This window comes from Podarcis raffonei, chromosome 9, assembly GCF_027172205.1.
Source record: "Podarcis raffonei isolate rPodRaf1 chromosome 9, rPodRaf1.pri, whole genome shotgun sequence".
Lineage (NCBI taxonomy): Eukaryota > Metazoa > Chordata > Lepidosauria > Squamata > Lacertidae > Podarcis > Podarcis raffonei.
In genome coordinates, this window is record NC_070610.1 from 70,154,396 (window position 1) to 70,170,967 (window position 16,572).

General features: G+C 46.1%; 1 protein-coding gene across 4 annotated transcripts in view; it reads right to left on the minus strand.

The window, feature by feature from the left end:
* Positions 1–1,705: 1,705 nt before the first annotated feature.
* SEPTIN11 (septin 11) overlaps positions 1,706–16,572 on the minus strand; it is a 102,220-nt gene continuing 87,353 nt past the window's right edge. For 2 of the 4 annotated variants that reach the window (XM_053404342.1, XM_053404346.1), the window contains exon 10: positions 7,740–9,354. In XM_053404342.1, coding sequence (XP_053260317.1) covers positions 9,330–9,354 — 25 coding nt within the window. In that variant the 3' untranslated portion in view covers positions 7,740–9,329. Of the gene's footprint in view, positions 3,657–7,739; positions 9,355–13,275; positions 15,099–16,572 lie in introns of those variants that run through there. The other 2 variants (XM_053404344.1, XM_053404343.1) reach the window with 2 other exon arrangements.

Sequence of the window (16,572 nt, forward strand, 5' to 3'; positions counted from 1 at the left end):
TCAAAGTGTGAGATCAAGCAGGTGAGGGTGCTGTTTTGGTGGGTGGGGGAGTTGAAGCCCACTGTGGAACTCAGGAAGGTGCCTTAAACAGATCATGAGTCCATGTAGCTCCATACTGTCTACACTGGCTGGCAGAAGCACTCCAGGGTTTCAGGCAGGGACTCTCCCAGCAAGACAGTCTATCGCTGAGCTATCTACCCCATAAAGAGTTGCTCATGTGCTTCTCTAGATTATACCCTAGAAGTAGCTTGATAAATGTTCGTGCCGAGGGCATCTCTACATTGGGACTGGCACAAGGAACAGAAACTCTGCTTTTTGTGCATATAGCCCAGTGTAGTCGACTCTTGACATGCAGTGGTTCTCTGGGGTCTGAAGGAATAAAAGTTACATGCCCACCCCGTACACACACCTGATTCCTAGTTATTTTAACTGGAGATTTGAACCTGGAATGTTCTGAAAGCCCTGTCTTTGCTCTGCTGAGTTCCTCCCCTGACTTTACACTTCTCCAAGTCGCAGCAGTGACATAATCTGCAAGGAATCCTTACAAACTTGGCAGGGTTTTTTTGGGGGTGGGGTGGGGATTTTGGGCTGTGGTTAATCTTACATTTCTACACAGCTGCTTCACCAAAATAGCACCCAAGACAGTTTATAATGTTCAGATGTCTCTTGAAAGATGGATGTTTCACAGCTTGATGTTTCCACTGGACACTGTAATTAAAGGACTTAACTCCCAACGAAATCAACGAGATTAAAAGGTTTAACGGACTCTGGCTGTGCTCCTACATCATGTAAAACAATGGTTTAGCACTACCTGCACGAGCATGGGAGAAGTGTTTACTTAAGTTGACCTGGAACTCAGCTTCCCATTGTGTCAACCGAGGGTTGTGTTTCATATAACTCAGTTTCAAAGCAAGCCAACTTCAAACCATGGTTTATCAAGTTGGTTGGTTTAAACTAACCATAGTTAATGTAAATCACTGCCACTGGTTCCCATGCAAGAAGCAAAGTTTAAAGGAAAGGCATCAGTGCCAAACTCTTCCTTAGCATGTGGCCAGAAACCCGCATTTGCTTAAGGTGGTTCTTCTAGTGCATGTCACAGTAAACAATGGTTTGGCATAATGTTCAGATGTGTTTTTTCTGCCCTGTTGTTTTTAATTATAGGGCAGTCACCTGACAATCTCAGCTCAGTAACCATGCAAGTTTTAGTTGATTATAAATGTTGCTGATCATACCCAACTTGCTTCCTCTGTAACATCTGAAATGGGAGTAGCTGTGCAACTACCTCGCTGGATCCATGTCGGCTTACAGTGGTGGGCTGGATGTTGGCCAATGAACTGAGCCTGAATCCTGACAAGACAGAGGTGCTATATTTGAGTGGTTCCCGTCCATTACCTGTTCTAGGCAGTGCAGCACTTCCTTTGAAGGTGCAGGTACGTAGTCTGGGGGTACTCCAGGATCCATCTTTCGTCCATTGAGGTCCAGGTGTCCTTAGTGGCTACGGCTGCCTTTGACCAGATTCCACTGGCAAGACAGCTCCAGCTCTTCCTGGACAGGGCTAGCCTGACCACAGTTGCGCCTGCCTTGTTAAATCTGGAGATCTGACTACTGCAATGCACTCTTTGTGGGGCGGCCCTTAAGGTGGCCTGGAAGTAGAAGCTAGTGAAAAATGTGGCAGTTAGGTTGCTAACTGGAGCAGCCAGCCTTCTCAAGGTGACATGCTACCTGGTCAACTTTAAGGTTTTGGTGTTGGTATATAAAGACTTCCTGGAGGGATAACCCCATCAGTGCCGCCTGTCAGTTGCACAAAGCAGAAGAGCAGTCCCTTATATTGTTTCTGTATGTTGCTATCACCTTACACGTTTTGATTTTGTGGGACTTTTTGCTGCATGCCACTGAACCTTCTCAAACATGACTCAGGGACAAAGTGCCCACTCAACAAGGGGGCACATTTTTAATTGCTACACCCCGCTGGAATTGATTTATCGTTGAAACTCTAATTCAGGGTTTCCCAATCTTAGGTCTCCATCTGTTTTTGGACTACAATTCCCATCACCTCTGACCACTGGTCCTGCTAGCTAGGGATGATGGGAGTTGTAGTCCCAAAACAGATGGAGACCCAAGACTGGGAAACCCTGCTCTAATTTACATGTGACTTAAGCAGAGCTTTGTGTACTGTGGACTTCAATATGGGCTGCACTGCAGAAATCAAAAATCCTGCGATTGGTGCAAGTTACCATATTCCCTCTTTGCTAGTCACTTGGAAGTGCAAACTCTCCTTAACACCCCTATGTCTTTAGAGATTTTACATATGCTTTCAACCCTAACCTAGTTGCAGCTAGGAGGACAAGAAATCTTCTTAATTTCTTCTCTTTCCAAAGTGCCCCAGGCTGCTGAATTTTGCACCTAATACCGAAGCCATTGTGCTCATGTCCTTGGTCTCATGTGGCTTTGGTGGTGATCAGAGAATAGTGCCCAGAGTTTCGTCCCATCCCATTCCAGTTCAGCAACAGCCTTCACAGAGCAGACCATGAGACTCAATGGCAGTTCAGTGCTCCTCTGAATCGAAACCAGAAGTGTTGAGACCTACAAGTGTCTAGGCTGCTGGTCTCTTGAACTGGGACAATTGTCTTCATTTCTTAAAGGTGGGCCAGTTTGAAAATCCAAGATATCAGCCCTTACACCCCAGATGAGGGAAAGAAAGAAAGTAAAAACGGGAATTTTTCTTCTCAGACCACTTTCACCCATTGCATTTTAAGTATATTCTTGAGAAATAATAATCAAGCATACACCTGAGAATACAATGCGTGAACGAGATAAATATGAGCATCACACGCAAAAAGAGTCGGGATTGGTGACTGCATCCTGCCAAGTGTACCTGCAGGGCCAAGCCTGAGTTTCTGTGGGACAACCTACACAAATGAAACCTGATTAAAAGCAGGTTGCAATCTGAAACATGGATGGCTCCTTCCTTAAGTTCGGGTATGTCCAAACCGGTGTCGTCGTTACTTCCCCCACCCTCAATTTAGCGAGGGTTATGAAGACAAATACTGGGAACCCTTGAGAGTTCATATGGCTTTCAGAGCAACCATTTTTTGCGGTGTCTCTTGGAGAGAATTAAATTTAGTGCTAGAGCTGCGTAGGGTTTTAACGCTTGAGCAACCATCTCTGGCTTTTACACACACACACACACACACACCCCTTTCCCTCTTTCATGCAAACACACACACACACTCTTTTGCAGTCCACAATTTCCTTGTTCTCGTGTCGAGCGGCAGGTGCCCGTTGTATCAAAAGGAAAGGAAGAAGAAAATTCCCAGTGCAATGTCTTGGGTGCCACCCAAGTTTTCTCTGCCACCTTTTGTGTCTCTCAGTCTGGGCAGTGTGAAAAGTCAAGATCGGTCGCCAGCGGCGAGTGGACGGACAACTCGGGAAAGAGACGCACACATACGCACAGACACACACGCACACGCACACCGCGGTGAGTCACAGTTTTCGAAAAAGACAGAAAGGCAGAGGTGGTGGAAGAATGAGGTAACTTGTCTCCCAATGAGCGTGTCTGGCAATACGCCATGCTGGCTCCTCTAATGCGCTACTGTCCATTAGGAGAGAGGGAAGTGGACCTTGGCAAGGTGACTGACAGCTACATAAAGAAGAAGCTACGGAAAAGAGAGAGAGAGAGAAAGAAAGAAAAGGTTCAGAATCCAAAAAGGGGGAAGCAAAAAATAAAAGCGAGAAGGAAAACAAAAAACCCAACAACAGCTGTTTGTTAAAAAAAGGAAACTGTGAGGGGAAAGTGAGAAGGAAGGTTAGGGTGGGATTCATATAGTCGGGGCTGGCAGGCATCTTCCCGAAAGAACAATTTGGCAATCTGAATCAATCTGATGATGCTTATTCTGCCTGATTTGTATTTTGTTCTGTTCTACATGGTGGGGAGAGAGAGGGGCAAATCTCGACCCTCAAGGGGGGTTTCCAACATTAGGGCAAGGATTTATTTGCCTCCCCCTGCCCCAAATGGTTTGAGAAGTACTCCAAATAGATTTAAGAGGTGCACAGGGAGAGGAAAGGAGGAGCTGTTCTGCTGCACAGTTAAAATCTGTGCAAATCTGCAAAATACCGTAGATTCTGGCATAGAAGATGACGTTTTAACCCCAGAAAACCCTCTAAAAAGTCGGGTCGTCTTATATGCTGGGTATGGGTTCGCTGGGCAGTGGCAGTGGGCGGTGGGCTCCATGCCGTGAGGAAGTCGCCCGGCGAAGCTGCCCAGCAATGCTAAGCCGGCTTCGCTGGATGGCTTCCTCCTGGCGTGGAGCGGAGCCCGCCGCCCACTGCTGCTGCCCAGCGAAGCTGCCAATTTGGGGGGTCGTCTTATATGCCCAGGGACGTTGGTGGCGCTGTGGGTTAAACCACAGAGCCTAGGACTTGCCGATCAGAAGGTCGGCGGTTCAAATCCCCGCGACGGGGTGAGCTCCCGTTGCTCAGTCCCTGCTCCTGCCAACCTAGCAGTTCAAAAGCACACCAGTGCAAGTAGATAAATAGGTAGAGCTGCGGCAGGAAGGTAAACGGCGTTTCCGTGCGCTGCTCTGGTTCGCCAGAAGCGGCTTAGTCATGCTGGCCACATGACCCGGAAGCTGTACGCCGGCTCCCTTGGCCAATAAAGTGAGATGAGCACCGCAACCCCAGAGTTGGCCACGACTGGACCTAATGGTCAGGGTCCTTATATGCCCAGTCGCCTAATACACCGGAATCTACGGCATTGCAGTGGATGCTGCCCTGCAGTCCCACCCCAGCCAGAGTAAAAACCTCTGCTGCCAAAATTTTGCAAGCCACCTGTCCTCCCCCCGTGCCACCGAATGCCCTACAGCTGCTACACTTATCCCTTTCTAAACTGAAGCAAAGGATTCTGAGGGTTAAGTCCGTGCCACATACTGGCAGCCCTCTTGCCCTTTGCAAATGAATGCAGGAATGCCAAAAACAGACCCGAGTATAAAGAGGCTGGAACATGCGAGAATGAAGCACAAAGATGTCTGGACCTTGCCAAGATGCTGTGAGGGGGAACAAGAGAGCACAGAATGGACAATTTAAAATGGCAGTGACTGTGCCCAATGATCTGTGACCAAAAAGGGGACAGCAAAAGAAAAAGGGGAGGGAGTGTGTGTACAAATGATGGAAGAGACCCCTAAAGGCTGCAAACCAGCTGGGCTCCAGTGGCTCCCGTCCCCAATTCTCCCCTCCCCATCACTCCCAGAAAGTTTAAGTGGCAAACCAAAATATTTTAAAAATGAAGGCCGCACAAAAAAAGAATAATGCATGTTATGTTTTGCTTTTGCTTTTTTAAAATGTATTTTCTCCTTCCCACTTTTGTGTGTTCGGACTCTTCAGGAGTAAACATCCAAGAACATATACAAAACCAAAAGAAAACCCCCAACCCCGTGTCTGTCAAATGCACAAAGATGCCGATTGTTGGTGTGCTTGGAAAAACCATTTTTTGACATTGAAAAGTGTTAACAAAAGTCTAATGGACGGATACATAACATATATATATAGCGCTATATTAACACTGTAAGTCGGTTACAAAGTCATTCTGGTAAAAACATAGGATACTTTCAAAATAGGAAATGAATAGAAGAAACTACACCTAAAAAGTTTTAAGGCAGTCAGCAAACTCCCCCCCCCCTAAAAAACAACAACACAAAATCCCACAAAACAGAAGTATACAAACGACATTTTCCTACGGCTGTTCACAGTTCAATATCGATAAAATTGGGGGAAAGGAGGAGATAAAACAGAACCCTTCATATATGTTTCAAGGCTACACTGCCAGGCTCCAGCTACACAGATGTAAGGACTACTTTACCGTAAATGCAACCGTGGTTTTTGACCCCCTTTTGGTGCAAAGATATGGCAAGGTTACAGGTTGGCGTTCATGAATGGCAAGTCAGAAAGATACAAACCTCTTCAGGTATAATAAATGTTCACAACACACGTCTCAGTTTGTCACATAGCAAAACAAGACATTTGTAAGCATCAACCCTAGTAAAACAAATAGGGCCGCTCTTGAAGCGGGGAGCCCCATGTTCATGCTGCATAGAAAACCCATGATTTGGTGCGAATGGGATTAAATGGCTTCAATCTGCAAACTCTGGCTGTGTTTGAGTGTTGGCTGCCTATTAAACGGGGCTCACTTAAAAACAAAAATCGTGTATGCATCTACCTGGTAACAATGCAAGCACTCTAGGCAGCAGGAAGAGCGTGTTGGAGTTTTGACGGTGCAGTATGCAGATAGTGAAGAGTCTATGTTAAGGTTAATGTGTAAACCAGTGTGGTTGCAGCTGTCCCAAATAACAATGCACTATCACCATTAACACTGGCATTCTTGCTTGACACTGTGGCTTCTGGCATAGCTTGCCCCAAGTGTTTATTTGCTCGTTTTGATATCACAGAAGTGGCTGGATCTCACCCATCTTGGGTGTACATGGGGTCCCATTCATATGTTAATGTCTAGGAGCTCCTAGCTCCTGTAACTGGCTCACCAGTTGCCACTAACATCACATTCAACGTCAACACTAAACGCACAATATATATTTTTTAGAATTTTGGTGCTCTGTCAAGACTTTGTTCTTTGTTCCCTTATGTTTGGAGTCTAGCCTTTCCACTTTTGTTATTATTTTTAAGAGCCCTACTTTATCTCAATTGGACCCTCTATAGTTCCAATTGGGAAGCTGGGAGACAGAGTGCGTAATGGAAGTGACCTGGACACACATTCCCTGACCAAGAAGCGAATGCCTCCGAATGCAGCTGGTGTGTGAAAGGTGATGTGATTTTGAGGGGTTGCCCTCATAGAATAGCTCCCTGTTTGGTGATTAGCGTTTGACATTTTAGCACCCGGGGGGGTGTGTGTGTGGGTATGGCTGAGATGGCACGTTAATGCCCTTTTAGGCAGGGATTTTGGAGGAAGGCTGCAAGTTGACAGAGCTTCGAGCAAGCAAGGCCATCACTTGCTTATACTCATTCTTAATATGGGAATCACTGAGCAGTTTCGGATAGCAAGTCATCAACCACGTGTGGCAAACACCTATAATCTCACTGTCAAAAAGGAAACCAGTTGTCTGTTGTGACCAGGCCCGTCTTACCCATCGAGGCTAGTGGCGCGGGGCGCCAGGGCACCAAGTTCTGGACGGCGCCAGGAGAGAGTCCGGGGAACACTGAATGAGCGCGCTGAGTGAGCGAGGGTGCATGCGCCACTCCCAGCAAGCATCGGCTCGGTTTTTTCCCTTTTAGCCTGCAGGTGCCGAATTCTGCAGGGTGCCTGCAAACTAAAAGGGGGAAAAGCGAGCCGACGTTCAGCGGGAGTGGCGCATGTGCCCTCGCTCAGCACAGAGCCGCTCGCTCAGCGTGCTGCCTGCCATGGCCACCGCGGCACGAAGCAGCTAGCCGAGCCGGGAGGCTGCCTTCCAGCCACTGCCTGCCTCCTCCAGCCCTAAAAAAAGCTTGACAACTCTGGGAAAGGGAGGTGGTGCTGGAGGGGTCTTTGCACCGGAAATGCTTAAGACGGCCCTGGTTGTGAATGGCAAAGCTCTAGCCTTATTGAATCTCAACTAACCCCCATCAACTGTCTGTGGGGGGGTGTGTGTGTTGGTGGTGGTGGTTAAAACCTGGTGCTTAGGATATGAAATTACACATGGGAAAGAAGCATGCAAGTTCAACTTGCAATGGGTGGGGCGCATTGTTGCTATGCTATTCGTGATTCCATTGGGATTTCCCTGCCGGCTGCAACAGAAGTGGGCAGGCCAGCGCTGAGCGATTTCCAAAATACCACTCTGTGTTAATATCCACCACACCTTCCAGGGATGCAGACCAAGACTGGTCTTACTTTGAAGCAACGTGAAGCCATTGCACCAAACGTTTTTGTAAGAACCAAAACCAACCCTCTCCCACCCCAACACCAACCCTCCCAGGGCACAGCAAAGGGGTATGGTTTTTATTCAAGTGCAAATATATATACAGCTGCAGCTGTTATAGCCTTTGGCACTTGGAATAAGACACCGTGGACATTTCTTGTGTTCAACAAAAAAACAACCAAATTAGATAAAAGTTTTGGGTCTTGTTTTCCTGCTCCTTTTTATAGCAAGCACTTCTTCAAAAATAAAAATAAGCAAATGGTAAACTTCTTGATCACTTGACCTTCCTGACTAAACACTACCAGAGCTGGCCAAATACAATAGTGAGAATTTACTCAAGGGCCGGTCATCATTTCTCTACTTATTGGTTTGAGTGACAGAATACTAAGCTGGCTCCAGGAAGTTATTGGGAGGAGGGGAAACTCGGCTGTCTCATGGCAGGTATTCATAGAATCACAGAATTGTAGAGTTGGATGGGACCCCAAGGATCATCTATTCCAACCCCCTGCAATGCAGGAATGGGCAGCTGTCCCATACATTAAAACACGTATAAAATAGAAAATAAACACGTAAGCATGCATATTAAAAATGGAGCTTGTGTCTCTAAGCTGTGTTTTTTCTAGGACTACCAGTAAAACCTGGGTATTTAGGGCGGTTAAGCTGGGAGATCACACAAAATGGTGAAGTGGGCTTTTTTCCTATCACAAAAAATAAAAATGGGAGCACCATGAAAGCACTGTTGCTTGAAGCGAACAGGGCTGGAATTGCGGGCGGCTCCTGTCAGTGAAGGGCCAGGCAAAAAAATAAAATAAATACAAATTGCATAGCCCTACCTCCAAATCGTGGGGGAGGAGTAACTCCTTCCTGGATAACCACCACTGCTGAAAGTGAACTAAACGTTCACCACTTGGATATTAAGCATTTTTACTTGGCAGTATGTTCCAATGCTCTCTCAATGAAACTTTCTGGATATCAGATCAACAGAACAACCCTAAACGTCTTTACTTAGAAGACCGCCCTGCAATCAATATGTACAGCACAGCACCCTTACTTGGAAGTAACTTCAACCGAACTGAATATAATTTCTGGTTCAACATGCACAGGTTCCAGCAGCAAAGCCCTTTGAACATTATTTGTGAACAAACTGCGCCACTGAGCAAAAGGAAAGCCAAGTTAAACCAACTGTTGCTGGACTGGAGTCGCTGTGCTTGGCCACCTGCTGCTTCGCCCCTTCTGTTCTGTACTACCGAGTTGCAATTTAGCCGAAGGAATATTGGAACATCTCTGCACCCCTGCAGATCACGAGCACCCCTGTTTGCAAAAAACCCCCAGCCCTTTCGGGTAGTTCCTAAAGGTGGGCAGAATGGTCTTGTGCAGCTATACTTACATGCAAAGGAGAAAGCACATCCAAAAAGCTTTTGAGGAGAGACATTATTCCGTGCAGAGCCAAGGACTGCTGTGAAGAAAGGCATAGATACAGAAAGGAGAGGCAAGTGCGATATTTAGCAAGCTAAACGTGGTCTGGGGAGTGGCTAAGGTAGGGCAAGACCCTGGCTCTCTGGCAGTTAATTAGCTCCCAGGGAACTCGTGGCCCTCCAAATATTGTACTGCCATCTTCTTTAAGCACCGGCCATAATGGTTGGGACTGTTGGGAGACCAGCAATATCCAAAAGGCCACAGGTGCTTCACCTTTCTGAGCTAAGGCGACCCATGCAGGTAAGCCAGCTTCCATGCATGCATCTCTCGTTGGATCAGGAGCAGACAAATCTGGTGTGTCTCCAAATATACGCTGGGATCTGCATCTGAGTGTGGCTGCTGCTTATCTGTACTGAACTGATTATTATGATATTATTAATTGAATTTATATGCCGCCCTATACCTGGAGGTGCTTTTGACTGCACACGCATTAAAATTCTGGTGCACCTAGTTGTGAGCAACCAACTGACAAGAGGTGGACTGCAGCCCATTCTAAGGTGCCGTAAAGATGCCATGTTTCGAAACGTTTAAAAGGTGGGTTTCGAAAAGGGCATTACAAGAGTCAGATTGGAGCATACATCAACAAATAACTTTACGTTATGGGGGTTTCTGAAGGGGAGGGAGATCAGAGCAATCGGAAAGAAATCCCCCTCTCCCAAGAATGAATTTCATTCTCTGGATTAGTGGGCTAGGAAGGAAGGAAAGAAACTCGCGGAGTTTAAAAAAGAAAGGAGGACAAAAGCCAGAATACATTTGGCAAAGTAGTTTGCAACGGGAGATCTGTAGAGACATCTAGACCTAGGCTGCAAATAGCAGAATCTCCAGGATCTGGGTGCCTGCACTTATATAGTCCGGCCCCCCACAAGGTCTGAGGGACAGTGGACCGGCCCCCTGCTGAAAAAGTTTGCTGACCCCTGAGCTATACTGACTGCTGGAAATTGACAAGACAAAATGCTTGCTTTAGCAAGAACGTCTATTGTGGGCTACTATCTGTCTTCTATCCTGGCATATTAGCCACTTGCCTACTCACCTGTGGTGACTAAGTCCTGCTTCCAGGTGATCAGATAAAGAGGCTTCTGAAAACTGAAAGGGGCTTGCGGGGGGAGGGAACAGGAGGTGGCCTAGGTGCCACAAGGGCTGGCACTCACATGCATTGGCAGGCTGGCTTATCTGCAAGGCTGTCAAGAGCCTGGTAAGTCCTGTGCCTGTACGGCCTCCTCACCAAGCTGGGCAGAGAATTTTATTACCCTCCTGTTCTGATTTCTGGGAAGAAACTTCTGGTCAAGTTCTCTTTACCGCTTGGTAGGTTGCTATAGATGGGGAAAACACCTTATTTCTCAGAGGGATTCTCTTAAACTAAGCAGGCGGAACAAATAAAATACTTAAAACAAACTGAGCAGGCACAAAAGCCGATTAGGAATCAGGACACACACAGACATGGCTGGTGCAAACACGGCACACAAGCATTCAAGCTTTGGGAAACTTGAACATATAGTTGCACAACGAAGCTGCTGCATTGCATGATTAGGAAACTGGCTCCTTCTGTTCAAGGCCAAGAGAGAAGCAGTTGTTTGGATCGCTACTTTTCATCCAGCTTGCTTAGCTGGCAAGTCCTTCTTTTGGCCGCAACGCTTGCATTGAAGCAGCCTTAGGCAACCTGGAACCCTTCAGATGCTTCGGACTACAAGTTCTGAAGCATTTGGAGGGCACCAGGTTGACAAAGGCTGCATTACAGTATAGCACAAAACTGGTCCTATATTTTGCTGATCTGCCTCCCTTTGGGCAGGTTTTCAGCCATCCTGCTAAGGGTGTTCACACATCATATTCCACAAAGGTACAACCTGTGCATGCAGATAGCCAAGAAGGACACTTGAACAGTTGATGTAATGTTTCAACAAGCGCAGTCCGTTTGCACAACCTCTGGGCTCCACAAATGGACATGTTTACACCCCGCCACACGAAGACTTGTTCACCTGCAGAGGCAGCTTGAACCTGTGTTTAGTGTGATGTGTGAACCAGCCTTCTGGCTTTTGCTAAGAACAGATTAGCCTTTTTTGCTGCTTAAGAGCAAGGGAAGAGGAAAAAGAAAAAAAGACACCTTGGCGGTTTGGCAGAGAAGCAAGCAAAGTTGGAAAGCGAAGGGAGGATGGTGACTTTGGTGATGAGCGTAATTTCAAAGAGTGCGTTTTTAAAAAAGGTAAGAAACAGGAGACTACCTAGCTGGAAGCAGAGGGACAATTGGCTGCACGTCAGCAGTAGAGAAAATGTTGAGGGAAGCGGAAGGTAAACAGGACTCGCCATCTCTTGGAAAGTGTCAGAAAGGAAAATGTTCTGTCCAGCACAGAAAAATACAAACAGTTAAATACTTCAGAGTCAGCTTCACAACAGTTAAAGTGAGAGCGAGGGAAAGCAAAGGAGGAATAGGAGGTTGGGTACGGGGTGAGATTTCATTCCAATATTTGCCTTGGCTGGCACATACAATTTCAAAGTGGAAACAGTAAAAGTAATCTGGACAGGAGAGGCTTGTCTTCCCTCACAGTTCGACATTGACACTGTGAGTTCGAGCAAGTTTAGAAATTAGTTTGGCTGCCACACGGCTTCACGTTCTGCTCAATAAACCTGGCAAAGGCTGGTTTTAAACAAGGGTGCCGAGAACCAAAAGCTACGTCTTCCACAGTTCCCTGGGAAGTCGTGGTGGTTAGACCAGCTTCATAAAGATGTGATGTTAATGAGATAGAAATCGATCTGAAAGTCACTGGAATTCAAAGGAGCTTTCCTTCTATCCCTGCTTGGCTCAGCTTCGGATGGACAAGTACATTGGTTGCAACCAATGAAACCTATTTTAAAAAATACATGTGGCCTTTTCGCTCTGCAGAAAGTCAGGGTGCTGTAGCCATTTCTCTCTCCTGTGGGCCCAGCCTTTGACAAACATGTCTCCCACCTCCGCCAAAATGTCTGGCTACAACTCCCATCAGCCCCCATCATGTTCTGGCTGGGCTCTTATGGGAGAAGTAGTCAAAAACATCTGAAAGTTGGTGAAGGCTGCTCTACGCTCTGTACGTTCCAAAACCCTCACATTCCCACAATACTCTTACTCTCTACCTACTTGCCAGTTTTTGTTGTGTAAATCCTGCTAACCATTAACAAGCACAATCATGCACACAATCAACAGAGAGTCGCACCCATTTCTGGTACTCTGATGAGCGTCCGTGTGCTCCCAAACACCTATTTTTCAACACCGCAACTTAAAACTTTGGGTGCACGCTCAGAAACGAAGCAAAGGGGATTTGGGTGCACATCTAAACTTGTGTGAATAAGCCCTTGAGCAGGTGCCTATGACGCTAGTCTGGCAATGCCTTGCTCGCTCAGCCTACCTTGTCCTTGCAGCAGCAATTCTGAAGTCCTGGCCCAAGCAGAGCTTTGACAACAACCAGCAACTAACCATGGTTTAACAAATGGCGTGAAGCCCGAGGGATGGTTCTTACGTTGCAGGAAAAACATGGTTGTCTCTCTCCCATGGCTGCACCCAGTGCTTTTTTCCTGGGGGTAACGCATAGCCCTAAACATTTTGTGAATCTTTGTACTTTTTGTCCATTTACTGTATTTATTTCTCCCAATTTGAACTATAAAATGGCGATTTTCTTGGGTCAAAATGAGAGTACCCCTCAACATTTTTTTAAAGAAAAAAAGCACCGGCTGCATCCACACCACACTTCAACAATGTTAAAAACAGGAGAGATCACATGGGAGCACTGAGATGGTAAGACCCGCAGGCTATTTGGAACTGCTATTCACTTCTAAGAACTGAGAAATGAAAGATGAATCTTTTACATTGAGCTCATATACTTACACAAATTCATTTAAAATCAGATGACAAGAACAACACCCATCACCCATAAGATTGAGCCCTAAGGGGGTAGGTTTAATTTCTTCATTTCAGAATAAAACAGACCACTAATTCTTCCAGTAAATCCTTGATGCTGTAAAGATTATTAACATTCCAGGGATGTTTCTCCTGTGCTATCTGATGCCCTTGTGGCTCCTATGTGTTCAGACATTTGTAGTAGGTTGTCCTCCATCAATTAAAAATAATAATGTGCAGCTCTGGTTTGCACACATGCTGCCTTCGTTAGTTATATCATGTTTGCAGCGAGGTTTGGTTAAAAGCAAGATCAAAACTTACTGGGGGAGCCTGTTAAAAAGGACATGCCAAAAGTGAAAAGCATTCAAGAGGTTACAAAAGGCATCATGCGTGTGTGAAGTCATGCAATGTCAGTAAGAGACATGTCACAAATCCTGAGCCTGGGGCTTCTTCCGCAAACTTGCAAGCTATTTCCAGAAAAAGTCTTAGACGGAGTGGGACCGGTGGCTTTGGAACACTTTTGTGTCAGGATGAAAGAGCCTTAGGACCCATCTGCACTCAACATTTAAAGCAGTATCATACCACTTTAAACAGCCATGCCCCCCCCCAAATAATTTTGGGAATGGTAGTTTAAAACTGCTCAGAGTTGTTAGGAGGTCGCGATTCCCCTTGAAGACCTACAATTCCTAGAGTGATTTAATAATCAATTGTTCTTCCCAGGGAACTCTGGGAATTGTAGTTCTATGAAGGGAACAGGGGCGTCTCCTAACAGCCTTGCCACCTTTAACAAAAACTCCACCTCCCAGGATTCGTTGGGAGGAAGCCATGACTGTTCAAAGTGGAAGGTTTTAAATGCATAGGGCAAGCGGGGCCTTACTCTATATCAGCAGTTTGCTTCAGATGTAGCCCCACATGACTCCTCAGGCTACTGCTCTAAGACAGTGTTTCAGCTGTTTTTGGACTCCCATCATCTTGTTCAGTCCTGGACTGGCTTTGCTAGTTGTAGAAATGGGTTGTATCTGGGGGGTTGGGGAGGGTTTGTGTGAAAAGCTAACCACAGTGAGCCAGTTCAGTATAAATGGAATGTGCTATACATAGCCAAAATTCCTGAGCATGGCTATAATCCTCCTTCACTCCGACAAGTGATGAAGTTTTTCAAAACATCATGGCCCTGGTGCAGACGACCACACAGCAATTTGCATGTGTAGTGGGACTTTAATTCTTTCTTCTTTCAAACCCTAAATAGTATCCCCTTTGTACTAAATCTTCTTCTAAAGGAAAATCAAGGCACAGCCCTGAGACCCACAAAAGCCCCATTGATTTCAATGGGAGGAAAATGCAAACATGTACTTAAACCTTCCATAAAAGAAACCCATGGACTTTAAAGGGTTTTATGGTGGCTGGATGGTGTTCTTGCTAAGAGGTGCATTGGTGCAGGAGGTGGGAGGGTAGGAGTTTGCCATTCAAAATGGGGGGGGGGGAGCATAAGCCCGTTGTACGAAAGCAACCCAAGTTTCAGACACCTCAAGAGGATCTCAAGAGGACCATGGCCAAAAGGTGGACCCAAGTGCAATGAACAAGACCCAAGTTTAAAATTGTTACAATCTAGTTCCAGCTCCCATTCCAATCAATTTTACAGTTTCTGTTCTTCAGAGGAAGAAGGAATATCCCCAATAAAGCCCAAGGCCAGGTAGCCTTTGCTCCATCACCCACCCAACACAGTATTATTAATATAGTAAGGATTTGTGTTTAAAAGGGAAGAGAGAAAAAAACCAAAACAAAGATGGCTGAAACTCATTACTGCAAAAGCAGGTGAATGCAGGAACATCCTTTGACTTGGCAGGCTTTATGTGAAGCTTGAACTGCAAATCAAAAAACAAACACGAGAACAGAAATGTTAGAAATAATAGCAACTCAAAAAAGGGGGGGAAATTAAATTGAAAAAAAATATCAGTGGGGAATGACAAGGAAGCTGGCGACAGCTTCTTGCTTCATGGCAGAGGGTTTTGCAAAAGGGATTATTATGGAATGGGAAGGAATGAAAACCAACCAACCCTTAACCTTTAAAATCCATGCTAAGTTCTTATTGTGTGGAAGCCTAGTAGCAAAGACATAAAACACAGACCCAAAAGCCACACAGCATTTTTAAATTTATGGCCATGTGTGACAAAAACAGGACGGTCTGGTCGGTTAATTTATCCATTTCCCCAGTTAATGCTCCGGTTCCGGCGACAGACACAAGCAGCTGCCTCTCATAAAGTTATGGTGTTGGAAGGGACTCTGAGAGTCATCTATTCCAACCCCTTGCAATGCAGGATTCTCAACACCTGGTCTCCCATCCAACTTGGAACCATACTGGACCCTGCTTATCTTTGCAAGTGTGCCGGCAGTTTTAATGCTGCACCACTAGGTGGCTTCACTGGTCCAGCTACCTGTCTGTTCCAGCCTTCCCAAAGCTGGTACTCTCCACATGTTTTGGATGTCCGTTCCTGAGCACTGGCCATGCCAGCTGTGACTGATGGGAGCTTGGAGCCCAACAACACATGGGCAGTTCCAGCTTGGATAAGGTTAGTATCCTTTGAGTAGTTTGGGAAAGGGGCATAGCTCAGCCACAGGATGTGTGCAAGAGGTTCCCAGGCTCAAAACTCTTGTGTCTCCAGATTGGGTGGGGAAAGACTCTTGCCTGAAACCCTGGAGAGCTACTGTCAATCGATGTAGACAAGACTGAGCTAAATGGACCTATAATCCGTACAAGGCAGCTTTCTGTGTACCTCCAAGTGCTCAGGCAAAGGCCTTTCCCCAGCTTTGCTACTGGAGAGCCTTTCAACTGGGCATGCCAGGACTTGAACCTGGGGCCCTTCTTCATGCAAGCACACACATTCCCCCCAATGCCCTCCTTAGATGTGCATGGGATGCGCCATTGATTCAGTGCCTCATGTGCAAAGAAATGCATGTGCAGATGGGCTCCCTCCACTGGAATGAATGCAAAAGTTTCTGCAAGCAGTGGGAGCCTGTGCATGCCTTGGGACAGATTGGAACACAGCGATTTAATTGCAGATTTAGAAAGCGTATACCAGTTAATTGGCAAATCACTATCCTTGAGTAGCATATTGTACTTTGCACTAAAAAAAAACCCCCCAACCCCAACAACCCTTAATTGAGCAAAGGAACAGACACCCACCGCAAAACACCGGGCAAACTAAGTGCCTTGGAAAAGTTCTTTAGTAATCTTGGTGAAGCAAACAAAGCTGTACATCTCCCAGAATTAACAAGCTAGCATGTTTGAAAATTGTAGCTAAAGGAATGCATGCTGCAAGAGTGCATGTTACATGCAGG